Source organism: Cyanistes caeruleus, chromosome 2 (assembly GCF_971803275.1).
Source record: "Cyanistes caeruleus chromosome 2, bCyaCae1.hap1.1, whole genome shotgun sequence".
Lineage (NCBI taxonomy): Eukaryota > Metazoa > Chordata > Aves > Passeriformes > Paridae > Cyanistes > Cyanistes caeruleus.
Genome location: NC_141702.1, coordinates 6186080 through 6212254, shown reverse-complemented (window position 1 = coordinate 6212254; position 26175 = coordinate 6186080). Strand labels below are relative to the sequence as shown.

Here is a 26175-nt window from a genome sequence, read left to right as displayed (position 1 = left end):
TTTATGGGTGAGAGAGAAGGAGCAGCTGGATGAGGGACTGGCTGCTTCCTAAGCTCAACCCTTCACACCAGGTGAAACATGCAGAACAGAGCAAACCTGAACTGGTCACTTCTGTCACCAGCTCAGGTGATCAAGCATCTCTTCTGGACACCAGTCCCCAGTGAAAGGTCTTGACAGGAACAACCACACCTCCCTTCTTCCCCTGCTTCTGCTCATGTACTTTATCCTTTAATATAAGGATAGGGTTGACAATCCCAACCACTTTCACAAAAAAGCCCAAAATTTCACAAAAAATAAGAAGATACATCTTATTCCTTATTTCCAGTGCAGCATCATCCCTCACAACCTCACATGCCACAAGACTCTGCAGAAAAACCTACAGCTTGCATGTGCTACCACACAACACCACAGCCCCAGCAAACCACACTGGTGTCCCTCCTTCCATCCCCATGAAACCCCTGACAATGTGACACCCAGCTCAGAATCCCTGTCCTGTGCACCAGCCCCACTGAGCTGGCACTGGAGGGGACAGGGTGTCCATCACTACAGCCCCACTGCACAGCCCATGGGGGCGGCATCTGCCCGGCCTGGAGAAGCTGTCAGAAGTCAATGAGAGCATCTGCCCAGTGCTGGCATGTATGGAAAACTGCTCTGGGTCACATTCCAAATTTTTTGACTGAGAAGTGAAAGTGTTAAAGATGCTTTTGTCGTGGAAAGTGTTGATGAGCAGAAGCAGAGCTTAGGACCAGCTGCACAGCATTCCTATTTGCAGAGATATAAAAATAGCTGGGGGCAATGCTAACAAAAGGCAGTGCTCCAATACCCTTGGCAGCCACAGCTGTCTGAAAGCAGCAAGAAGGGAGCACATTTACCCTTTTGCTGGGCCAGGAATGGAAGATTCAGGCTGTTGGACCCATGTGTCCAGTGAAAACTCAACAGTAACATCTCAACTTCATCCAGGAGAAGCAACTACGTCCCACTTCCAAGAAAAGTGCATTACCAGAGTAATGAGCAAGTCCATGTAGAGCCTCCTGGTAATAGAGTAATGAGCAAGTCCATGTAGAGCCTCCTGGTTGACTCAGTGACAAGCAAAGAAGCAAAGGCCACACACATCAGCAGAGCAAGCAGAACCATGGTCCAAGATCCTATTGTGAATCAGGTAGGATCAAGACTACTTTTTTTCCCTGACAATATGGGTAACTGCTGCCATCACAGTAATTTTAAACATCACAGTGATATAGAGTATTGGCATAATTAAACATATTCTTCAGTTGTTTTTATTTTTGAGATCAGATACATAGAGAAGCTGAAGCAATCCTAGTTGTTAAGGAGATTGTTTACAGTATATCTCTAAGGATGCACTCTTGTAGCCAACTACTTCCTCCATTCACCCAAATAATACCCTGCAGAACCACCTGAGGTCTGCCAGTGCCTTTGCTCTGCATTGCAAGGACTTGGAGGCACCAAACAGGCAGGGCACACTACCGCTTCCCCTTTTTTCCCCCATTTTTCTTTTGAATAGAAGCCGTGCACTTCTCCCAAAAACATGGTGGATTTTTCTGAAGCTCTTCTTTCTTGAGTTCCCAGTCTTCATCTCTCTGGTCTAAGGGGATTTTTCTCAGTGCAGCTTTCCTGCGGTAGTTCCTGCTCTCCACCTCTGCTCTGGGAGAGAAACCAAGAGTGAACACAGCACACACTCATCTCTGTTCACAGGGTCCCATCCACAGGGTCAGGAGCTGTGTCTCAGTCTGGTAAAAACCCTGCTGCCACTTGAGAAAACACTTTAGAAAACACTGCAGTGTGTCCAGCATGGTGCAGCCCCAACTCCCCCTCTCAGGGACCCCTCTGAGCCCCAGCACTGCCTGGATCCAGAGATGGACATTCCAAGTGTAAATCTTGCCCAAGAGAAGGCAAACCCTTTCCTCCTCCTGCAGGGCTCTGATTTTGTAGGCACTCAGGATTCAGGAGCCTCTGTCATAAACACCATCCAATAGCAGGAAAAATCCTTTTTATCTGTAATAGAGCATTTCTGTCAAGTGCAGTGCAGTTCTAGCTGAGAGCACAGAGCAAATCTAGCAGCTCCACACTGATGGATCTCATCACATGGGTTTCTATATCACAGAATCATAGAATGGTTTGGGTTGGAAGGGACCTTTAGACATTGTCTTATTCCATACCTCCCTGCAATAGACAGGCACACCTTCCCCTAGAACAGGTTGCTCAAAGCCCCACCCAGCTTGTCCTTAAACACTTCCAGGGATGGGGCAGCCACAGCTTCTCTGGGCAACCTGTGCCAGGGCCCCACCACCCTCACAGTCAAGAATTTATTCCTAATATAGCTAATCCTTCCTACCTAGGCCATTCCCCCTTCTCCATACCCTTGTTCAAAGTCCCTCTCCAGCTGTCTTGTAGGCTCTCTTCAAGTACTGAAAGGTGCTCTAAGATCTCCACAGAGCCTGTGTTTGAGAGTGATGGTTGATACCCCATAGCTGTTGGTGTTTAAGAGACATTTGGAAAATGCCCTTCATAAGATGCTTTAACTTCTGGTCAGTCCTGAAGGGGTCAGGCCATAGGACTAGCATAGGTTCCTTCCAACTGAACTACCCTATTGTTTTCTATTAAGTATCTCCTCCCAAGGGCAAAAAATCTCTTTCTATGGACTTTAAATATAAATGTATTTGTTTATTTATTTACACATGAGTATATATATGCCCTGGTCTTAGATAGCAGGACCCTTTGGTATAGTTTCAACAGCTGTCACTTTGCAGAGAAGCTGGCAGCAGACATGAGTTGAGGGTCTCTGTGCCATTCTTGGCAGCTCTTATAGCATCCAGAGTAAAGCCCTTCTCATGCAAACCAAATCTGATGCAAAATATGCATTTGCTATTCAGAAGCAGCTGTTTTGAAAGCAGCTGTTTCCTAACTTTTGCATGTTCATGCAAACCTCAGTGAGTGGTACTGATACTTGGCAGTGGAATTTTCCTAATATTTGCATGTTAATAATATTTCCGTGTCAATACACGTAATATTTCCATGTGGATGCAGTCCTCAGCACACTTCAGTGGCCCAGCCCAGGCAGGCAGGTAGTTCATGCAGCTGGAAACACCTGGGGACTGACAAACAGCATGCAAGGGTCATGGTGGTGCTAGAGGGGGCTGAATTTGGATTCAGGAAGGATCTGTTCATAGGCCTGTGTAGATATGTACATCAGCCCTGCATTTGGTGCAGACCACCAGATGGTTTTAAAAATTGCCTTTTTCTCTCTTTTTGCATGACAGGCAAATATCCAGAACTGACAGGGCTGTGTAACAAAATGCTCCTCATATTTATGTCCCACACACTGCTGAGTAGAGGGCACTGTGCAGCATTTTGTGCAACCACTCTCTTAACTCTCTGTCTGCAGCACACACAGTACTGCTTGTTCCCTTTGGCTTTGCCTGACCCTGGACATCACCTCTGGGACCTTCTGCACATCTGAAGGAGCAGACAGTAATAAAAATTACACTACAAGTGACAACCATTCCTCCTAGTTTACTCCAAGTTTGCTGATGTGAGGCAGTGAGGCCAGAGTGTGAGGGTAAAAGTATCCACTGTGGTCATAAACTATAATGGCTGGGCTTAAAAATATTCCTGAGTCTCAGTGATAAACTCTTGGCTGGCCACAGGCTGGGTTATGGCTGTGAGGTGATTGTACAGGCTTTGTGTCTTATAAAATGTTCTAGACTGGGCATTTGAAGCATTTTCCTAGTCATTAGATCTCCCAGCCACACTGAGCCATGCAACTGTGGGGTGACTCAGGCCAGCCTGTGGTTCTGAAAGACAAGTTTTCCACCCTAAATCAATCATTCACCTCAGAAAGCCCATTATCAGCTGACCTGAGTCACCACTGGCTGCTGCTAAGGTGTCTCAGACCAGGATGTCAATCCTTCTGTCAGTCAACCTGTCAGTCATTCTCCCAGGCACCTCTGCCTACCACAGGCATTGCTCTTCGGCATCACGCAGGCAATTCCCCTACCCCTGCTGTCAGCTCGCTCCCATGGCTCTGGAGCACATCCAAGGCACAGCAAATGCTACAGACTTGGCAGGAATTACCAGTGAGATTAGTGCAAAAACTACAGCATTTAATAGGCAAGGAATTGCTGTAAGTTATTCATACAGGGGCAGAAGTCTGTAGACTTTCACCCTCTAGGTTAGACAATATTTACCTGTTCTGGTATAGAATCTAAGTATACCAAGAGCTGAGAACAGTATAAAGAGAATCTCCACTGGAAGACAGTGCCCCATTCTCAAAGGTCTGGGACACCTGAGGCTTACTACCTAGACACTGGCTAGGTAGTAAAAAAATCTAATTTGAAAAGCTTCATTATCAACTGCTGGTCACCTAAATGCCTTTAAACTGAAGGTCTGAGGGTAAGAAGGGCTGACACATCTGTGTGGAAGGAAAGTGGTGAGTAGTGAGGGATTATAGCACGTCAGATCCAAAACCAGGACTTTCTAAGATGGTCTGGATACCCCATTCTGGCAGTGTTCAGCTCCATCACATTGGATGGGGCTTTGAGCAACCTGGTCTAGTGGAAGGGGTCCCTGTCCATGGCAGGGGGTTGGAATGAGATGATCTTTAAGGTCCCTTCCAACCATTCTATAATACTGTGTTGGCTGAGCAGGTAAAATGCAAAGCTACCATAATAGCTCTGGTCTTGGAAACCAGAGCTTGTGGCTCCCCTGTTAAGTTTTTGGGTTCTGTACAGGGGGATTTTGTGCAGTTTGGTTGTCTTTCCCTATGGAAGGACTCTGATGCTGTGTGAAGATAAAAGGTGGGCATGGGGCATTTCAGCAGGAACCAATAAGCTGTAGGAATACAGCAGAAGGACAGCAGTACCTACAGAAGGGTTTATGTGGATCAATGAAAAGTGGCATTTGTAAGGCACTGGCCACCTCAGACATTTGGCCAGTCACTGTGCCTGATTTTGAACTTCCAGCTTGTGTGCTGCACTGGCAAGCTGGAGATTTTGAGTTGAATAAATGTCTATTAAAAAAAATATGGGATATACACGGTAAAAGCAGTCTTGAGAATGTGGAAGCGTGTCCTGGGGTAAAAGTTGGGCCAGTAAATGATGAGGGTGAGACTGTAAAGTCACAGAAAAACACAGAGAGAAAACAGTTTTGGGAGCTCTCAGCACTCCAGGGTCTGGCATATGCAGGCTTCACAGGCATTTAAATGTATTTAAATATTTAAATTCCAAACTGTGTTGGGACTGTGGCTTACACTGAACAAGGTGGTTGGCCTCTGGTGATATGTCCCACTCCTTTAGAGAGATGCAGGATGGGACACAGCTCAAACCTCTGCAGTAAAGCATCCTGACCCTGGAAAACACCTTTGCAAGGATGAAAATACCCATGAGCCGAGCCAACGGCTGAAAAACAGGAATGGCAATTGGGAACCATTAAAAAGCATATTTTTTACAACATGTGCTGCCACAGTGCTAACTGTAAGCAATGAAGACAACATGGATGTTCCTAAAATTTGGAAGTAATATATGGCCATCTTATTAAGTGGTTTAATTTTCAATGAATATGTAAAAAATAGGGTGGCTTTTTTTTCTTTACTATAAGAAAAGCCAAATGATACACGTATCAATACACACACACACACAACTGCTGAGGGATGCTCCTAAACAACTCCACCCATGTATTTGCTATTCACTACTGTAAGGGGTTAACACTTGTCAGCTGCTGCTTTCATTTCTGTTGCTTCATAACGGCTCTGCAACATCCTTACAAAAACAACGATGTCATGAAGTGGTAACGATTTTGAAAACATACCAATGGAAACCGCAGGAGGCAGGGCAATGAAAGAATGAGTTCTCACGGCTTCCCCGTGCCAGGCCCGTGTTTGCTCATCCACTACAGCTTGTGTGTCAGGGCTTTAGCAGGCTTTGGGTGGGAAAATAGGTAACTCACTGTGTTTGCTCTGGTCCCCTGTGGAGCGGTAAGGTTAATTTTCACTGCAGACGCAGCAGGACCTGCTACCACTACTCACTTTTCCAAGAATTTGGAGCACTCCCGGTGTCCGTAGATCTCCGCGAACCTCCGGGGAGTGTCTCCGAAGAGGTCGGCGGCATCCATAGCAGCGTGCAGGGAGTGCAGGGTGCGGAGCACCCGCAGCTTCCCCGCCTCGGCAGCGAAGTGAGCCGCGGTCCAGCCCACATCGCTCCGCAGGCAGTGCCGGGCACCGTGATCCACCAGGAGCCTGACCAGGTCCGAGCGCCCTGGCGCAGCAAAACCAGGAGAGAAGACGCTTTAGAATTTATACCTTCAGGACGCAGAAGGCAGTCACACACAGCTGGTCATAATTCCCTCAGACACGGATTGCACCCACCTGACTATTTGGTTTTTCATATAAATGATACTGAATAGGAAATGCTGGTTATTTTCTCCCAAAGTAGACTGTTTCCTGAAGAAATTTACAACAAAAACAACAGCCAAATCGTAAGGCTTTCTAATTTCTGAACAGCACATCTCAATTAGTCATTGACCAATGGGATATTTCATTGCTTCATTTTGGTTTTTAATTCAATTGCAAAATAAAATTTAAACATTGAGAACAGGAAAAGAACAGCTTTACTAAAACAAAGGTTTTTTTGGATAGCAAGTAGAGAAACTACTTATTTTTCATTCACCTTCACATTTTTCTAACTAGTGGAATTGCTTAAAGAAGCAAAAAAATTATTTCTACACCACTTCACACTGCCTTGACTGACCTAGACTATTCCAAATCACATCTAGGCCCTGTCAACTTCTCACTATCTCCTGTTAAGTAGCTCAGTCCCCTTTGCTGATGTATAAATGCCTAATAATCCATTAGGACAAAAGAAAAACGTGGTCGTAAGTGTAAAACAGGAAATCACACACCTGATTTCTGAGCAAAGGCAGATGCAATGACATTAGATCCCAACAAACACTGTAGACAGAGGAGTAGAGTTCCAGTTTCCCATTTTACACTGTGTACAATTATACATTATATATTGTTGCATCATCACTTTTTTTGGGCTGCAAAGGGATATTTGACTTTACCAGACACTTCTGCAGGTCCCAAATGGGAGCTGCAAACAGCTCTGGTCCTGCATTGTTCATTCAAGCAGGTGGGATATAAAGGGAGAGCAATGTAAAACATAGTTATTATTTTGTTCTATTTGGTTTGATAAATACCTGGTGTAAATACAGTGGATTTGACTTCCTGCTCTTTCCCACAGGTTTATTTATGAGACATAAACTCAAGGAGTCATCTCTTAGAAAAGCAATGGGAGGGAAAAAGCAGCCATTCCCTACAAGTAAATTGCAAATTGTTGTGTGGTGGAAGAAAAAGCTAAAAATCACTTCACCAGCAGTCCCACAAACTATTTTGTAGGCAAAGTTCCCATTTAAATGGATATTTAACCTTTTTTTGCTCGTTAGGGGCAAAATTACCAGATACAGGCTGAGATTTTGCCAGCCTAGACATAATTACAGGTGATCAGCATCACCTTTTATGATGTCCATTCACAGGTAACAGAGCTGGGGGTGTCCTTACCTTTGGCAGCAGCCCAGTGCAGGGGGGTCCTGTCATGCCAGTCAGCATCCTTATGGTTTGGGTCACAGCGCCCTGCCTTCAAAATCTTTTTCACCAGGTCATAGTCACCCACAGCCACGGCTTCATGGAGCTCTGTCATGTTGCACTCTTCAGAAAGGTGCAGCTGTAATAGGTCAAGCAGCACCTGGATTAAAAATGAGTCAAGCACCGTGAGAAACGAAGATTTGTCAAAAAAAAAAAACCCAATGAAACAAAAAAACCAAAACAAAACCCAAAACAAACAAACAAAACACCAAAAAAACAAACCAAAATACTGAGGCAGAGGGGAAATTATCTTCAAACCAGTGATCACAGACTGATGATGACTTTTGGCCTATAGACACAGAAATCTGCAGGAAAGTGCAGTCCTTTGTTTAAAGATATCGTAGCTAAAGCCACATTGAACATTTGCCATGGGTTTGTTGTGCTCACTAACCATGGGAACTGGCTCCTCCTTTGCCAGTGCTGCAGGTCTCTTACTGGTAGCATTTTATTGCCATGACAGAAACATCTATGCAAGCATCCTCTGATGTTCTTTGGTGAAAATTCTAAAAAGGGATAATAATAATTAAGCTTATAAAAAAAAAAAAAAAAAAAAAAAAAAAAGAGAGATGGTAGGGCAAGGAGGAATGGTCTTAAACTAAGATTCATAGCATGTTTCATACCTGGGTGGTTTGACTGTGTAGATAAGATCCAAAAGAAAGACCCATATTTGTCTTATACTGAGTTTGACTCCTGCACATCTGGGAAAATCTGAACATATTAAAAAGAAAATTAAATTCTGGAGCTCTGAGTGGGCAAAAGAAGTATCATGGGATTTGGTGTCTGTTAGTGTAACCACCTGTGTGCTGCTTCCTTCTCCTCATTTTCTCTCATTAACCTTTAATAACCTGCTCCTTTAGATTAAAAAGAGATCTTCTGACTTGTTCTGCAACACCTTTCAACAGCATCAAATCTATCCTGAAAATGTCAAACTTTAATGCACCCAGCCCATCACTGAAATGAGGGGTGGACAAATGCACAAGAAAAAAGAGATCTTGGACCTTTTCATATAACTTTCTTATTCTTTTTCAGCTTCAGCTCATACCCACACACATACACCCAAAGAGAAAGGAAGCTGCTGATGCCAAGGCAGGAGCTCAGCAGCTCTCCAAGGGCACAGTCCATAGGGGCAACTTCATAAGCAACTTAAGCCAAGCCAAATTCTACCTCCTCTCCTTCCCTGCTGCCTCCCTTTGCCAGCCTTGACACACATACGGGCATTTCACAGCCGTTGATATCTCACAAAATTAATCTTTTATTACTGATGCTGTTTTTCAGGTGAATTCCCTGAATTCAGCGTTACTGAGGGGGCAAACACCAGGGCTATGCAAAGGGGGCTGAGCGCAGATCTGCCTCACAAGTAAAGATCTGTGCTAAATCCACCTTCAGCCACCCCAGATGTTGGACCCGAAAGTGGAATCGGTCTCTCTAGACTGCGGTTATCCCCTTCTCATAAGGACAGAGGAAAAGATTTGTATTTTTACGGCACAACCTTGAGCCAAAGCGCCGTCTTCCGCTGCTCGCCCGGCCACAGGCATTGCAGCTCCTCCACAGGGTGTTGCAACCCATCCGGGGGAATTTTCTCCTGGGGTTCCTGCCTGTTGAGCCAGCCGCAGCCGGGAGATCCATTATTCACACACGAGGAGCCCACACATGACCCTGTCCCTGCCATACCGGGGCACGGCCCAGCACCTCGGCGGCCGCGGGCTCCGCTGGGACGCGCAGGCTTTGTTGGCCATGGCTCCATGCCAGAAACTCGCTTTCCAGGCCCAGGGACGATTTCTCCCAAGAAGATTGTCTCAGCTGGAAACTAAGGCAAAGTTTGGTCCCTCCCCTTCGGGGAGAGCCCGGCAGTCGCTGTGCCTGCGACAGAGGCGGCCTCCTGTGGGAGCAGCCGCTGCTCGCCCCGCTCCGGAGGGCCGCGGGTGGCCAGAGGGGACCTCCTGCTGCTCTGGACAGCGGGACAGGAGCAGGGGGCAGCCGGGACACCGCACAACAGGTACGTGAAGCCCTGCGAAGGGCTAAAAAAGGGTCTGGGCGGAGCACGGGCAGGAGCAATGGTGACGTGAGGGGGGTTTTAAGGAGCTGAGTGGTTTCTGCGCAGCACCTCACGCGGCTTCGCTGCTCCCACTCTCTGCTCGAGCCCTCGAGGGATCGCGCTCCTCGGCCTGCTTGCTTCCCCTTATCCGGCCTCAAATCCCCGTGCGTCCTGCGGAAGGGTGGGATTCACTCCGGATAAACTGAGGGCGGTAACAGCAGACATGTCCCTTCGCCTGTCCGTGTGTAGACAGCATTCAGGAAAATATAACCCACCTCCCGACGCGGCTGTGTCCAGCAGTCCCAGGCTGCAGCAGGGAAAGCTCCGACTAGATGGAACGGGAAAATAAGATTCACAGCGAGGGTGATTAAACTCTGCTTCAGGTGTCCAGCACTGAGAGATGCAGGCCTGAGGCAGCCCCATGTGTGCCCTGCTTTGTGCAGGTGTTTGGACTAGGTGACTTTCAGCGGTTCTTCCCCACCTAAATTCTTCTGGAAGGCTAAGAGGGACAAAGAGGAGGAGGTTTGAGTGCTCTGCCAGCACGACATTCACCTCCTCCAAACGCAGCATCCCAAAACACGCACGGGACCCTGTGTCCCTGCTGCTGCTGGAGCTGGTGGGGAGAGAAGGTGGTTTTAGGATGTGGCTTCCCTGGTGTGCTTTAAGCCCAAGCTCAGGTACAAGGGACAAGTTGAGGACTGCCATGTCTGCCACACGGACCCACCGGGTCAGCCTGCCTGAACTTTACCCTGTGACACAACAATCCCAGCCTCTCCAGGTGGTGGCTCCTCTGGGTAGGGATCGGGGCTGGTGGTGCTGTCTGGGCTTGCACTCACCAACCCCACTGACGTGTTCACCACAGCAGCCCAGGAACCGTGGTGACTTACTGCTGGGGACACATGGGATCAAAATGTGGTGACACCCTGCTGGGGACACATGGGATCAAAGTGTGGTGACACCCTGCTGGGGACACATGGGAGCCCCCAACAGCAGCTCCAGGAGGAAAGGGACAAGCTCAGATCTCCATCTGTCACAAATGGGTGGCCTCCCCTTTCTCTGCCTGCTGGGAGCGAAAGACTTCATCTCTTCAAAATCAGCTGATATGTGGGAGGAAGGGGCTGTTGTGCTTTGCAGAGAAGTGAGATGGGATAGCTCCCAGCAGGCAGGTTTCCCACTAGAAAGTCCTGCTGCAGGCCCAAACCAGCAAGCAGTGGGTCAGAAAAGATGAATCACTGCCTAAAATGGTGTATTTAAAATCAAGGACAGAGCTGGGGCTCTCATGTAAATACTGACAATAACTCTTAGGATAATAATCCCCCAGACCCCGTGAATACTGAAATGTTTTGGCTTCTGGGGTAGAGACTAAGGTGACCCCATGCCCTGGTGATGAGAAATGGCTCTGGTTCAATCTGCAGGGTCAGATCTCTCAGGGGATGTATTTAAAACATTATTCAGAGTTCAAAAAGGGGGCAGGCAGGGACACTTCCATCTGCTATGGGGTTTCTTACTGGGGAGTGCTGCAGAGATGAGCATGGGAAGTGCCCTTCAGCAAGGCTAGGAGGCCCTGGCCTAGTCCAGGATGTAGGACCATCACCCAAAAACTTGGGAATTGCCCAATTCCACCTTTGCTTCTCTCAGTCTCCCTTTCCCATCTTGAGAAGGGGGATGTACCATCCTTCCTCAGCCCCTAGGCTCATGGTGATGGTGCTGTCAGTGACTGACTGAGGTCAGCACTGAACCACACCAAGATGTCGAATGGAATCAGCCTTTAAAGCATGCAGCATGCTTGTTTACTTGGGAAAGAAATGGAGCTTAGAACAGTGAAAAAACACATTTGCATTTCAGTGACAGCCTCAGCCTTTTACACACTGCAGCACAAAAGGCATCAGTGTGAAGGACTTTCTTTCAGCTCCCCCACATTCCTCAGCCTCAGCTTCTCTGCTTTGGCAGTCTTCAAATAAAGGGAAAGCCAAGGTCAGGAGAAGAAGAAGAAAAAAAAAAAAAATAGAAAGGAAAAAAGAGAAACACCCCCCTCCATAAACCTAAAAACAGGCCCTGGTAAAACCTCCTTTCCTGCTGCCCACTGTGAGACCACCTGCTTGGAAACTGCTCGCTGTTTGCCAATATCTTTTGCACTTCCCAGACCCCCCTGCAACCCTGTTCTCCCTTTCTGGAGAAGCTGGTACCCCTGCACGCCCCAGCTCCTGGGACAGGCAGATATGGAGGTGGCAGTGACCAAGTTTTGTCAGTCATGGAGCGAGTTTGCCCCATCACTAGCACCACCATCCCCTGTCCTGCAGCAGCAGCTTTCCACAAGACTCGTGGAGGTGTTGGGGCATCTGAGGAATGTCAAGTCTGCTTTAGAAGGTACGGGGAAGAAGCACAGTGACACCCAGGAACCCATCCTGTTACCCTCACATGCATAAATTCTCCTGCTGCAAGTTCTCAGAGCATTGCAGGGGAGTTTGAATGACCTGGCCCAAAAAAGGGCAATGTTGGATCGTATCCTCATGCCAGTTCACACAGGCCCATGGAAGCTGTGCCAATTTATACTGACATTGTATCAGCCTTAGAATTTAACAAAGCCTCCATGTTTATCCCAGTGTTGGGAAAGGCTGTCCGAGCAACTTCCTGTGCCTTTTCAATCCCTGGCTCTGTAACTGCTGCGGGAACCACCCAGCCACAGCATGTCAGCTCTGGAAAACAAAACCAAACCCAGGAACTAAAGACAAAACCACCATGGAACATGAGGGAGCCATCATTTCCCTGGTTGTAATCACCAGCAGGAATGTGGCTATGCTGCTGGAACTTACATTTTATCTATCATGCTTGAAGCAGACCCAGCTCTGGTCAGGGGTGTGCCAGGGCTCCAGCTGCTAAAAACTGAGGAGAAGGACACTCATCTCAGGTCTCAGCTACTGTACAACCAGCACACTTAAGAAATTCCAGACTTAAAACACACAGACATATAAACACACAGCCCCATTTCTCAGAGAACATAAGAATTTGATTTCCAATGGAGGAGAGCAGGGGTGATGGGTGCTGTTATACCATATATTTCTAGGGAAATCAATTCCCACTGCTTAACTTAATAGCCTACAGGGTCATTTCTCTTCTGCTGCAGATGCTGAAGGTGCACAGATGAATGATAAAAAATTGGTTTACTACAAAAGGAATGGGCTGATGATGTAAATTGCAAAGGCTGACAGGCTGGAGGTTCGATATTTCCTTTTCTTCAGTTCCTGCATGGGCTGGACACACTGGGCAAAGTAGGAGTTTAGCATCTCAGTAGTAAAATGCCCTGCACAGTCACTGTGCTGTTACTTAAATTCCCCCAAAAGAGTAAAGCACAGCAAAAGCACTGTTTTTACCTGCACCTGAATAAGGCACCTTCTGAATTTTGTAAGAAATAATGGCATTGTTCTAGAGGGAAGGGAATCTGAGAAGGTGTTTAAAAGTCAGGCTTTAGGTGTGAAACTTTTTTCAATTGGCATTTCTTACCATCAGCAAGGTGTACACTCTTAAGAAAAAGGTTAAGATGTTGCTGAGGTTATGATTACTGAAATGAATTCAATGACAAACAGCAGAAGTAGGCAAAGGGTTAATCCACCTGCTTTGTGTCCTTTTCTTAATATCTATTATTGGTTTAATAATTGTTCTGCTTAATACAACTGGTTTATGAGCTTGGGAAGAAATGTAAACATTCTGTTTGCCTTATAAAAACCTGCCATAATATTTGGTAACACTGTGGTCATGCAATATCTCCAAAACATATCTCATGTGAAAACCTTTTCTGTTCACAAAAGCCACACTAAGGCATTCAAATCCAGAGCTCTGACAGTAGCTGCACTCCAGCTCTTTGGGTTTGGGTTGGACAGTCACAACTCTGCTCCTAAACCTACTGCTAAATCCTTTCATAGCCCTGGGTAAGGGAAAGAGAGCATTCTTTTATCATAAACATGTCAGTACTAGCCTTCAAGGTAGTAGACTTACATAAGTTACATAAGAATTTAAATTTAAAAAAAGTTCTGAAAGGTGGCAAACAGGCTTTACTGTAACATTTCAAAATTAGAATAAACTCAGAAAAACTATATTATAAAGCAGTCCATACATTTCTTCACCAACTAAAAAACCCCAACAGTTTTATTTTTGTTTTTCTGCTTTTTTTATCAAAAGGGAACAAAGTTCCCAACAGCCCCTGGCTAATGTGCTAAATGCGAAAGTTCTCCCAAATCTGCAGTTATAGTTAGATCAGCTTTTTGCTCCAGTATGTCCCCAGTTAGATCCTGTTCTGTAAATGATGCCTAATGATCATCTAGAACCCCACACAGCAAAGACACTGAACTCAAAGCATCAAACTTCCCATTACAACTTCACATGACAATAAAGTTCTTCTTGGTTTGTTTTTTTTTTAAATTCTGTTTTTGGCTAAAACTTTTAACAGTTCCAGAACCACAGTATTTGGCCTTCTTGTTTACTGCTGATCTCCCAAAATCCATGCATTTCCTCCTTGTTCCTTGATACCAAGGGAAAATCCTTCCAGAATTAATTCCGATACCTGTGCATTCAACAGGTGAAGGAGGTGAACCAGGACAACCTCTTGGAAAAAGAGCAGTGAAGCTGCTAAACTCAGTCATAAAACAGCAACTTGGCTTGGCTTAAAACCCCTTCCAGCAGCTGTTATTAAATTGCCAAGCACTTAAGCCTGACCAAAATCTTCCAGATCGGGCAGAGACTTTTCCAAGCACCTTTGCTTTGTGGGATTTAAGGATGACGGAGATGCACTTTTAAGGATGATGGAGCTGGGCATGTGTCCTGGGGTGACTTTATGATGCTGGTATTCCCCCATTCATCTGTTTAGCCCAGAAATAAGTTCTGCACTTTAATACTAGACCTGAGACCGAACAGGGGGAGAAGGAAAATTTTCCCTAAACCAGGACAGCATGCCAGGATGACGATGGGGACATCTGGGACGGTGATGGAGCTGAGCTGCTGGACGTATTCTTGAAGCAGTGGTTGTGTAAAGGATGTTTCTCTCCATGGATGAATGGAACCATTAGCTGGGAAAGGGAGCCAGGAGCAGGTCAATACGATACTAGAAGCGCACGGTTTCCTTCTGGCTCCCCTTGCAGATGTGTGAATATCCCGTGGTGGCACGGCCGTGGTTTTATCGGTGTGAGGCAGGGCAGCCGGGCAGCCCTACGCGGCCAGGTCGAAGTCGTCGCGCTCCTGGTTGTAGTCGAGCACCTTCTGCCGCAGCCTCGAGGCGTCCACCCAGGTGATGAAGTCCTCGACGTTGCGGGGCACGAGGAGCGCGGGGTCCGTCACCACCTCGGGCCCCACGCGGACGTGCCCCTGCTCCACGAAGGTGACGGCGTGGCGCAGGTTCTGCGCCATGCGCAGCTTCACCAGCAGGCAGGGCAGGCGCCGGCGGCAGAAGGCGGCGGCCGAGAGGCTCTCGCACACGGCCAGCGACTGCCGGTTGTTCACCAGCCCCAGCCCGTGCAGCTTCTCCAGCAGCGCGGCGGCGCAGCGGGCGCGGAAGGCGGCGCTGGCCGGGCCCAGGTCTCGGAGCCGCCGGGCCAAGGCGCGCACGGCGCGGGCCAGAGCCTTGTACTGCACGTAGTCCTCCCGCCGGCCCACCCGGTAGCGCCGCAGGGCCCGCACCTCCGCCAGGTTCCCGCCCGACGCCTCCCAGTTCACCAGGTCCAGCCGCCGCAGCAGCTTCTGCTCGTGGTACTTCAGTTTCCGCACCATCTTCGCGGGACCGGGATCCGCCGCGCCGCCGTCCGAGAGGCACCTTTCCGGGGCGGAGCGGCCGCCGGCCCCGCGGCTCTTCCGGGGAGGGGCCGCAGTGACACCTCCCAGGCAGCCCCGCCCCGGGGCAGCTCGGCCGGCGGCGGGGTACCGGGAGAGGGATGGCCCCGTGTCTCCTTCCACAAGGAGAAAGCGTCAGATAGAGCCTAGCCCGGGATGCGGCTGCTTCCCCCCGCGCTCTGCGCATCGCCGGGGCCAGCCTGGAGCGGAGGGGTCACCCCAGGTACGGCCACACCGCCCCGACACCCGCTCCGGCACGGGCAGCCCGACCTTGTCTCGCTAGGGGCCGAACCTGGGATTCGTCATTCCTCTTGGAAAAACGGCAGCGGCGTTGTGTTTCTCCGTGACATCTCACTCCCCCTGATGCACAGGCCGGTTTTCCTTGAGCAGCAGAATTCTCCCTCTTTGCGGTTCGTAGCACCGCAAATCTCCCGAGTGCCGGCGCGGCCTCGCCAGCCAAAGGTTTCATCCCACTTTTCTGTAAGTGCACAGTGCTGTCTGCTCCTTGGGATTCAGGATACAACAAGGAAAATCCCCAGTAGAACAGGTCAGGTTGACAATTCGGGATTTTTTTGTTTCTCACGAGCAGATTTCTGTATTGGCACAGTCTTGATTTTCCTAATTTTGGATTTTCAGCGTGCTGGGTTTCAGTGTGGGTTGTGATAAGCAAGAGACCCTTTTGTTCGTCTAAACATGTAGATACGGTCACAATCCGGTCACAAAGGCCATGGTGGTCTCTTGATTTGCTTTGTGTTTTTCCCCAGGTTCGTCAGTGAAGGCACCAATGGAAATGTGGAGCACCAGCAGCACTGAGAAGTTTTACAGGATCCCTGAAGGAAAGGGACCACACTCGGTTGGATGTACAGACCTGATGACAGAAAATGCAGTTGAGGTAAGGCTCTCAACACTTTCTCCTTTGGATTTAAGCCACAAAGTTAGTGAAACAACTGGCTGCAGTTTTATGGATAAATCAACCAGAAGGTCTTGCCTGTGGGCTCTATGTTGACCCTCACAGCTGAGCTTTCTATCCTCTCCATCCTGGTGTAGGATGTGTACTGGGCATTTACCAGATGAATGTAACTTGCAAGCCTTTCCCATGGCCAATTCCTCCCTCTTCCTAATGTCCAAGAGAAACTGTGCAGAGAAACTGGGTCCTCCTGGGGGGAGAGACCCTCCAGGGGGTTCTTCCCACCCACCCCACTGCTCCTTCCTGCACTGCACTCCTGAGGACACTCCACAGGCAATCTCTGTGACTGTGGCTGTTCTCATGATAAAGATCCCGGCAGGGTTGGGAGATGAGCCTATGCAGTGTTTCAGCTACAGAGTAAAAGATGAGATGTCTTTTTGAGATTTTATCTCACTGAAGATGAACAGGATGTCAGTTTTGCAAGAGGTTAGCACAGTGAGAAGCCACAATAACAAGTAACCAGACAAATAATGGGCTTGCTTGTGTGTTTCCATTTCAGATCCTCTTGCCTTTGAGAGAATACACCTGACTTTACACTGTGGTTTTACTCCTCAGAGTAGTCAGGTTTAGTGGAACTTGTGACCAGTTTGTAATGGTTCATATGTTTTCCTTTACTGAGCTTACTCTATATCAGCACAGAAGAGCCATGAGTTTCTTTGCAGTCAGCCCATGTGGGTTTTTTTACATAAGCATTATGAACAATTGCAGTTCTCTCAGGCATGAATAATGAACCTCTTCCCCTTTCTGATAATCAGTTAGTCATTGGGGAGGTTCACTGGGACTAATCTGAGATCAAGTTAATATCACTACCAAGGTGGATGAAAGTTCTCTGTGTCAAAGGTTGATTTAAGTTCGATAAGTGAATAGAAATAAGCTCCATTAAATAAACTTCTGGTAAACTGATAAATTAGTGTTCAAGAAATTAGGCTTTATTTCAAAGCTCATGTTTATTTTGGCCTGATTGTAACTTGTTAAACTGAAAGTACAGCTGGAGAAAGACAGTGAATTTCAATGGGGTGTTGCAAATTCCCTTGCAAACCAGGAAATAAGAATGCAAATTACACACAGTTAATTTGCTGGGAATCTGTTTTGCGGTGTGCATTGGTATACTGCTGCTGTCTGTGAAGGAAAAAGACTGACAACGGGGTATGGAAGGTCCCTGTGAGTGGAAGGCTTGGGTGCTTTCCTGGGATACCTGGAGTGCAGACAGTAAGAGATCTGAACTGGTGGTAAGAAAAAGAGGCAGATGAAACACAGGCTAACAAAGTTGTGTTTAGAAAGATGGATCATGAGAGACTTGTGAACATCTTGATGAGGAAGAGCAATGCTTTGTTCTCCCTTGCTGTGCAGCTGCCCAGGAGCTTTGCTGACAGCTTCTGCTCAGTTTAGGCAGGAACACTACAGCCATGTTAGAGAGCCTTATCTTCTCCAGGCTGAACAGCCCCAGCTCTCCTAACCCGTCATGCTCGGAGAGGTGCTTCAGCTCTCAGGTCATCTTCAGTCATCCCTTTAACAGTCAGCCAAAAAACTTAGCAAAATGCACCATCCAATGCAAAACCATTCCTAGTGAAGAAGATGGAAGAAAAGATCCACCAAGATGCTGGATCGAGTAAATAGGTAGTGAGTGTTTGTAATAATTAACTTAATTAAATGAAGCATTTCTAATAAGCCCTAGGCTAACCTAGAGAAGGTGATGTGTATCTCATGCTACTTTAAATTCATTGTAGGCACAGGAAGATTGTGACAGGATTGGCATCAAAGCCTGTATATAATAATTTTCTCATGAGATTCTCATAATTCTCTTGAGCTGCATTCTTGCAACTGAAACCTTTTCTACAAATGTTTTAATCTTCCATTTTCTCTGAAATATATAAATAAATAGCATTATTCCTTTTTCTCTTTTTTTTTTTTTTTTTTAATTTTTCCTAATCCCAGGGAAGCTTTTTGCGCCTGTATTATCCAGCATATGATGCCACAGATATCGAAGAGGCACGATGGATTCCAGACAAAGAATACTACCAGGGACTTTCTGACTTCCTTAATATGTACCGAGTTGTAGGAGAACGGCTTTTCCATTACTATGTTGGTAAGATTCATTCTGGTTTTATTTCTTGCCTCTTGCTGCCTCCATGCTCCATGAGCAGTGTGTTATTTCTGCAGGGCTGAAAAAGACTTTTTAGCAAAGAAATGTGTTTTTGTGGGATGGGTTTGTGTAATGAGACTGCTGAATGTGACCCCAGCTCTGAGGCAGTCCCTGACTGCTGTGGATAGGAGTGTCTGGGCAGTTTGCTCTAGGTAAGCTGCACCTGGCTGTTGTGATTTAAATCCCACAAGGAAATGTGCAAAGAGATGAAAGTTCAGAGAGATCTAAGGTCTGAATATCAGCACGACCTGGATGCCTATGAAGGTTTAAGAGATGTGTAGACCTTGTGCCAGAATGTGAATGGGAGAAGAAGACAAGTATCTTCTGCCAAGTAGAAAGTATTTTCAGAATCAGATCCATATTTGCCTTCTATTTAAAGATGAATCTTGGTACCTTATCTTTAGGTGATTGCTCTGATATCAGTGGTCACTATTATTGGGATCTCTCTCATGGGAACAAATGCTTTCTCTCATTTCAGTAATAATGACATACACTTCCATTTTTATTTAGGTTCAGTGACCTGTCCTGCAAAGTCAAATGCTGCTTTTAAGCCAGGAGAAAAATACCCACTTCTTGTTTTTTCCCATGGACTTGGAGCTTTTCGGTAATTTTGCAGTTTGTTAACAAACTGTTGTCTATGGAGACTGCAGTTTCCAAGGGTGCTTCTGAACAGATTTTCAGTAGTGGGGTGAGATCCTGGTGGAACTGAAACAGATTTGAAGAACAGGCTGCCATGTGTCATTATGCCTCCACTGAAAAAACAGCAGGGTTGGTGTATGGTTGGTCACAGAATAATAGAACAGCCTGGGTTAAAAGGGGCCCTTAAAGACCATGTCTGCTCTGAGCAGGGACACCTTCTACTAGACCAGGTTGCTCAGAGCTCCATTTATGTTTTCCCTTTGTATGATGGAGGTAAAGATATTTTCCAGCCCATAAGGATGTTGTGAAGATTAGCTGGTTGATTTTTGGACAGCTCTTTGAAGATGCAAAGTGCTGTGTGTGCTAATTATTAAAAATCAGTGGCATTTTCCTTTCCGAATAGACAATAAAACACTACCAAGGTTTTGTGAACAGGCTTTGGTGCCTGGCATAAAGTCTTGCTCTGCTGGATAGCAAATTCAAATAGAAGAAATATTGAGTGCGGACTAGTGCATACCTAGCGTGGGCAGCATTTAAAGAGCAATGGAATTGAAAGAATGACATCTCACCAGAGTGTGGTTTTTATTGCAGGACAATCTATTCTGCTATTTGCATAGAGATGGCATCTCAGGGCTTTATAGTGGCTGCTGTGGAGCACAGGTGAGTGTGCTGCACGTTTTGGAGTTCTGATAGAAAGCAGCTTTCTCACATTGAACAGATTGTTATTTATTCTAAAGAAGAACTTCTGGATTTTTTTAAGAGAGAAAAACTAACATTTCTTTTTCAGCCCTGCCCACACTGCCCATAGTTCAACTCTTCTCCAAACAAAGGGAATTTTGTTTAGATAAGCCCTAGAATGAAGTCTAGGGGTAGATAGCATTTGTCATTCTTCACATATGCTATTTGTCTCTCTCTTACTGTTAGAATATAAAGTAGGTGAAGAATATGGAGGAGGTGAGTGTTTTGGTGGGGTTGTTGCATTATTTAGAAAGTCTGTGTACACTGGTTTGCAGCAGCACTGGTTGATAGCTGGATCTCTTCAGATGAGTGAAATCTAAAACTTGTGCTGACTTCATCTCAAACCAAATGGAATGCATACCCAGAAATAACCTCCTCTTGGTATTACAGAGATGAATCTGCTTCAGCCACGTATTATTGTAAAAGAAGGTCAGTTTCTGAGTCACAGGAAGAGTCTACACCTAACATGGAGAAGGAGTGGATCTACTACAGGAAACTGAAAACTGGAGAGGAGGAGCGTTGCTTGCGCCATAAGCAGGTGCATGGGCTGGCTCTGTGCTCTGGGAAGTGTGGCAGGAGTGTTGTGTTTAGGCCTAGCAGAGTCTCCCTTCAGCCAGGGGAGCAGTCTTCTGCCATGGCTCAGGGAGATATAAAAATGGATCAAGTCCTGTGTCCCTGAAGGTGGAACAGTCAACAACAGCTTTCTTCAGGCATATACTGCACCCTCAACAAAGCTGTTTCTTGAAGTTGTGCTCTTGAGCTGAGTCATCTGTTTCTCTTCTGGTTCCACTCAACTTTCTGTTTCTTCTCTGTCTCTTTTACTGCCCAGCCCAGCCTAAAAGTAACACAGAGTTGAGCTCATGTGTTTGTGTGGCCTTAGGCTTGCATTAGCTTTCATTTACTGTTCCATAGCATGATGAATCATGGCTGCTCTGAGTGGGACGTTTGCTTTATAGTCTTTGCCACACTTGAATGTGTTTTTTATTATTTGCTATAAGCAGTATCCAAGCTGGATGTAATGTGGCCATACTGACAAGCTCTTCCAAGCATACACTTGACCTTTAAAATATGGGAGTGGTTTTTCCAGCTAATGAAAACTCAGCCAAGGAGGTGTTTCTCTTTATCTCCCTGAGCCATACACACAGTAGTACTAGAGTAATTTCCTGTTTGAATACAATGCCCTCCTCCTGAGTGTCAGTGTGTAATGTCTGAGCTCGGAAATAACCTCCAGAAGCCATTGTCTGCAAATTTCACAAGTGGAGAAGTCAGGAGATTGGGATTTATTTGAAATTCAGTGATGCACAGACATCTTGTTGGTGCCTACACACTGTAGTTAATCTCTACGGTTCCTTGGCTCTTCTTGAAGCTTTTCTTTTACTGACATACCAGTTAAAAACTGTTCTTATATGGAACAATGAAAACCTTTTTTTGCAACAACTTCACTACAGTTTTCAAGGATGAATATATATAAAAAATGGGATGGGCTTCATGTTTCTTAGTTTGGTTTATCCAGTATGAAGACCGTTTCAACGCTCTTGTATGATGGGGCAAGTGATAGAAGGACATTTGTTCATCCAGGTGAGCCTGAGAAGCATCAGTGAGTCAGCCTTCCTTGGAGGTGTGTGTAATGTAAGCCTTTGCACATCCCAACAACCCCTTTCCTTAAGCAGTAACAGGACAAAGGAGTTGAAGGCCTTTGGTGCATGTTACAGGGATAAATTCCTGTGTGCAGAGGTTCTACACAAGAGCTTCAGCTCTTTACCAGAAAACAACTTTGTTGTTCATCAGATGGCTCCATTCTGCAGTTCAGAATAGTTGTTACTGTATCAAACACTTAGGGGGAGGAAATAATCAGAATAAGTCCTGTGTTCAAGGGGCTCTTAAGCCTGGCAGTTGTCTGATGATTGACTGCTCTGCCCCAACCTCTCTTTCTCCCCAGGTGCAGCAAAGAGCACAGGAGTGTATCAAAGCTCTCAATCTCATTCTTAAAATAAATTCAGGAGAGGAAGTAACAAATGTACTACATTCAGACTTTGACTGGAACAGCCTAAAGGTGAGTGGAAGGTGCCATCAGTATTTTGTTAAACACCTAATAATGCTTCTGGTTTCCCCCTTCCATTTCTAAACTGGTTTGTGTAACATATTCTGAATACCACTCTGTAGATCTATGAAAATCTTCTCAGGTCATCCAAAGCTGGATAGAGAGTAATGGAGCTGAAATGATGCTCTTCTTACTTCAGTAGGATCTAATGCCTGAAAAAAATTACTCCTTTTAAAAGTAAGTTTGGGAAAGAAAGTCTCTTACAGCACCTGGATTTTTTTGACAGGATTCTGTTGATACTAGCAGAATAGCTGTGATGGGACACTCTTTTGGTGGTGCTACAGTTATTGAAAGTCTCAGCAAAGAAATAAGATTCAGGTAAGTATGCAAAACAAGGCTAGAGACATTTGGCACTTAAGAGGTCTGGAGCAGGGCACTTTCCCTAGGATCCCCCAACTACTAATTAGCTCCTGAAGAAGAGTGTTGTTTGATATGTCTTGTTTTCTCCATCCACGCTTCTTCAAAGTGTGGGGATGTGGTGGAACATAACTGCATCTTATTAAACCATGATACTGTGGGACCCTGCAGTCCAGCTGCACCTGGCAGTGGAGACCAACATATGGCAAGAACAGACTAATTCTCTTCCCCCAGAGTAGAGATAATTCTGGAACAAAATTATTTACCTGTTCAGTATCAGAGAGACTTTTCTCTTACCCGTATCTCTTGCAACTCAAAGCATGTCCAGAACTTCCAAGCTTTCTGCTTCTGTGCCAATATCCAGATGTTTTTGGCAGGTGTGGCATTGCCCTCGATGTATGGATGCTTCCTGTAGGTGACGACATTTACCAAAACAGCGTCCAGCAACCACTGCTTTTTATCAACTCTGAAAAATTCCAGTGGGCTGAGAACATCTTAAAGATTAAGAAGCTCATCTCCAATGACACAAACAAGAAAATGATCACTATCAAGTAAGTGTTTAGGAGCCATCATTTCCATCTGTGGTTGAAGCTCTTGTTGTAGCTGTGCAGTTACAGGTAACTGCAGACAGACAGTCCTGAGAGCACAAGGCTGAGGAGGAACTGTGGGAGCTGGGGATCTTTAGTCTGGAGAAAAGGAGGCTCAGGGGGACTGCCTCACTCTACTCCTGAGTAGGAGGGTGGAACCAGGCAGGGGTTCAGGCTCTTCTCCCAAGGAGCAAGAAGAAATGGTCTCAAGGCACACCAGGGGCAATTCAGATTGGATATTAGGAAATACGTCTTCATTTCAATAGTTGTTAGGCATTGGACCAGGCTGCTCAGGGAAGCTGGGGAGTCACCATCCCTGGAGCTGTTTAAAAGACATGTAGATGTGGCACTGAGGGATGTGGTTTAAAGCTGGAATGGCAGTGCTGGGTTAATGGTTGGATTTAATAATCTTAGAGGTATTTCCAGCCTAAATGACACTATGATTGTCTCTCCTCATGGCCCGGGTTTTCACTGCAAGTTTAAATTAGCCATTCATCCCCTACATCAGGGACAGAGACCTCTCAAAGCAGCCAGGAACTCCAAGTCTAAGACTCTCCAAAGTGTGGATTCCTGCCCTTGGGTACAAGCTTTGTGCTGAACCTTGTGCATCACCTGTATTTGAACACTTAAACAGCCTTCTGGGGGCAGTTCTGCAGCCAGGGGAGGGATGGCTCTATCCTGCACCACTAAGCAGGGAGACAGCTTGATTTTGATGCTTTGCTAAGCCAACTCTTCATTGCTGTTGCATTACAGTGACTTACAGCAAGCATGTACAAACCTTCCTCCCTTCTGCGGTTAGGGCAGAATTTCCTGCTCATCTTGTGTGCTTGCATGCTTGTGAGATTAATCTGATTTATCTTCTCCTAAAACAACAAAAGACATGACTGAAGTCTGTGCCTCTTTAAATGAGACAATTTACTGTAGTCTTACAAGCCTGATGTTTGTTTTTCCCTTGCAGGGGGTCAGTCCATCAGAGCTTTCCTGATTTCACCTTTGTGAGCGGAGGAATCATTGCAAGATTTTTCAAATTAAAAGGAGAAATAGATCCAAATGAAGCTATTGATATCAGCAATCATGCTTCATTAGCTTTCCTACAGAAACATCTGAGTAAGTATCTGTTTACAGCAAAGTATGAGGTTGACTAATACTTAATTCCTGTGAAGCTTTTTATATAATCATTGTTTAAAACAAGATCAAAATAAGTGTGTCAGTGGAAAAAATAAGTCAGACTTCTTCTAGAGATTTGTCAGTTACTTTTGTAATCTTAGCAACTCAGAGGAAAATCACTGACATTTTATTCTGATACAAAAAAATCTGGAGTGTCATTTTTTCCCCCTTAAAATATTTTTCCTTCCCTACTTTGCCAAGTTGACTTCATTACTCAGTGTAGTTTTACAAAAAGCTGGTTACTTAACTCATAGCCACTTGGGTTTTCTTTCCCCCATCTTATAGGTCTTAAGAAGGATTTTGATCAGTGGGATTCTCTTGTGGATGGCATAGGACCCAATGTTATTCCTGGAACCAATATTGACACATCTCCAGCTGAACCTGAATAAGGAATATAAAGAAGTACTGAAAATGCAATGGACATCAGGACACTAATATTGATCAGACATGTGGTGGCATTAAACACCTACAAATCTTATGGAGTGCAGAACAAAAAAAAAAAAAAAAGACAAGGCATTAAGCTACATAATCATAAAAAAACAGAGGTTTCTGTTCAAATGAGTTAGGGGGATGCTCTGAAATACTGCAACAGGGTAACTTCCACTTTGTAGGCAGCTTGAGGGAAATCACTTGGTAATAATTTAAATGCTCTTTCTGGTTTTGACTTGAATCAAGTTTGCAGAGAGACAGATTGACCTCCAAGGAATTCAGCTACAAGTTGGTTTACCAGGCTGTATGTCAGTTTGCATCCAGAAAGCCTATACTGCAAGGTAAGGGAAGAGAAACAAAAAAAACCCCAAACCACCACTTGTCTGTTTAGATTAGTAAGTGTTTCAGCTGTGCTCTGACAAACAGTTGGGAGTCAGAGATGCCTGTGGTGGAGATGGAGGGTGGTCTTTAAAACCGTGTCTTATTTTAATAAGTCACAGTAAAAGCTACAGGAAAGAGTTCAGCTGACAGAAGAGAAAGTCCAGATGCAGGACTTCCCACAGGAGCTTAATCCACTTAAATGTAAGATATATTTAGTGCCATACATAGAGGATGATGTTTATATCACAAAAGCTTTTCAACAGGTCGCTCTTGTAGCAACTCCAATTGCCTTTGGGAAAAGCTCCAGCAGCTCCTCTGTGTTTCCACAATCACACAGTCAGACTGCAGGGGAAATAGAGATGTGGCACCTCTACTGCTCCCTTTACATGGTCCTTGTTACCACTGCTTCAGCTCCTGAGGTGTCTCCAGGTGGTAAACACGCCCCAGACACTCAGCTTTCTCCAGGTACTCACAATGGTCTCTAGGTGACACAGGTGGCTCCCACTGACAGATATAGCAGTGGTAGGACCTGGGCAAAGACTGTCAGCAGCCAACCTGGGTGGCCTTCTTAAGGCTCTCCTTTTTGGATCAGAACTGCCTGAAGCTGCCCCATGGAAGGGTGTCTTCTAAATTCTGTTCACTTCAAAATCAGGTTACAAACAAAATAACTGAAGCAAACAAATTAAGAAATTAACAGTGTAATTAAGTATTTTACATAATCTGTGATCTTAAAATGAGATTGCAATAACACCTAGACCTATCTTTCAGAATTTAATTAAATTCTCCCCAGCCTAGTGCTGTGTATTGTCTCTATTAAGCAAATAAACACGTTTGACTTACTGAGTCAGCATTAACACATGAAATCTACTGAGAGATTCACTATCAGCTAGCTTGGGTTCCTAAGTCCTTGTTTCAGCATGAAAAATCCACAGCTTCTGAAGAGGAGGGAACAGCTATGAGCATGCTATAGGAGCATAGAACACCACTATAAAATAGCACCCCATTTTCAACACCTGAGAAGGAAAGTAAAAGGTGACATCTCCTTAAAACAGCTGCAGGGTCATGTCCTCTGCACACTGCACACATGTATCAGTAAAACCATTCCATTGGGTCTTCATAATATTTATAGGAAAAGCTTCATCTTTCATTAGTACAATTGC

General features: G+C 45.7%; 4 protein-coding genes across 9 annotated transcripts in view; 1 reads left to right on the top strand and 3 right to left on the bottom strand.

The window, feature by feature from the left end:
- Positions 1-5375, bottom strand: part of MEP1A (meprin A subunit alpha) — a 51854-nt gene extending 46479 nt beyond the window's left edge. The window contains exon 1 of the mRNA XM_023924287.2: positions 5267-5375. The gene's annotated coding sequence lies outside the window, so the exon portion shown is untranslated. The remainder of the gene's footprint in view (positions 1-5266) is intronic.
- Positions 1255-10012, bottom strand: ANKRD66 (ankyrin repeat domain 66). Of its 4 annotated transcripts, none has more exons than XM_023924281.2 (6): positions 9144-10012; positions 8275-8362; positions 8046-8157; positions 7571-7754; positions 6041-6269; positions 1255-1662 (listed from the first exon to the last, which is right to left on the bottom strand). In XM_023924281.2, the coding sequence occupies exons 3-6, from the start codon at positions 8046-8048 to the stop codon at positions 1482-1484; spliced, it is 597 nt and encodes a 198-aa protein (XP_023780049.1). In that variant the 5' UTR covers positions 8049-8157; positions 8275-8362; positions 9144-10012; the 3' UTR covers positions 1255-1481. The 4 variants fall into 4 exon arrangements, with proteins under 4 accessions (XP_023780049.1, XP_086731769.1, XP_023780050.1 ...); XM_086875643.1 differs by having other exon boundaries at positions 7571-7733; positions 9144-9787; XM_023924282.2 differs by lacking the exons at positions 8046-8157; positions 8275-8362; positions 9144-10012 and adding an exon at positions 7877-7962.
- On the top strand, positions 9305-25878 carry PLA2G7 (phospholipase A2 group VII). 3 transcript variants are annotated; one of them, XM_023924279.2, is made up of 11 exons: positions 9305-9650; positions 16271-16398; positions 18409-18559; positions 19127-19220; positions 19847-19915; positions 20384-20531; positions 21933-22046; positions 22321-22412; positions 22829-23002; positions 23997-24145; positions 24491-25878. In XM_023924279.2, the coding sequence occupies exons 1-11, from the start codon at positions 9305-9307 to the stop codon at positions 24592-24594; spliced, it is 1569 nt and encodes a 522-aa protein (XP_023780047.2). In that variant the 3' UTR covers positions 24595-25878. The 3 variants fall into 3 exon arrangements, with proteins under 3 accessions (XP_023780047.2, XP_023780046.2, XP_023780048.1); XM_023924278.2 differs by lacking the exon at positions 9305-9650 and adding an exon at positions 14982-16053; XM_023924280.2 differs by lacking the exon at positions 9305-9650 and adding an exon at positions 15560-15729.
- On the bottom strand, positions 13719-15446 carry IMP3 (IMP U3 small nucleolar ribonucleoprotein 3). Its single transcript, XM_023924394.2, has one exon. The coding sequence runs from the start codon at positions 15444-15446 to the stop codon at positions 14889-14891; it is 558 nt and encodes a 185-aa protein (XP_023780162.2). The 3' UTR covers positions 13719-14888.
- Positions 25879-26175: the final 297 nt, after the last annotated feature.

What these genes read in the sequence shown, in the direction of transcription:
- ANKRD66 (XM_023924281.2), bottom strand. An exon ending in GCACTGGGCTGCTGCCAAAG is followed by an intron (nt 6,270 to 7,570) that starts GTAAGGACACCC and finishes TTGCTGCGCCAG; the next exon opens with GGCGCTCGGACCTGGTCAGG. An exon ending in TGCTCCAAATTCTTGGAAAA is followed by an intron (nt 1,663 to 6,040) that starts GTGAGTAGTGGT and finishes TTTCTCTCCCAG; the next exon opens with AGCAGAGGTGGAGAGCAGGA.
- IMP3 (XM_023924394.2), bottom strand. Translation starts at nt 15,446, where the DNA reads ATGGTGCGGAAACTGAAGTACCACGAGCAGAAGCTGCTGCGGCGGCTG.
- PLA2G7 (XM_023924278.2), top strand. Translation starts at nt 15,663, where the DNA reads ATGCGGCTGCTTCCCCCCGCGCTCTGCGCATCGCCGGGGCCAGCCTGG. An exon ending in AGCAAAGAAATAAGATTCAG is followed by an intron (nt 22,413 to 22,828) that starts GTAAGTATGCAA and finishes TGTTTTTGGCAG; the next exon opens with GTGTGGCATTGCCCTCGATG. An exon ending in AAGAAAATGATCACTATCAA is followed by an intron (nt 23,003 to 23,996) that starts GTAAGTGTTTAG and finishes TTTCCCTTGCAG; the next exon opens with GGGGTCAGTCCATCAGAGCT.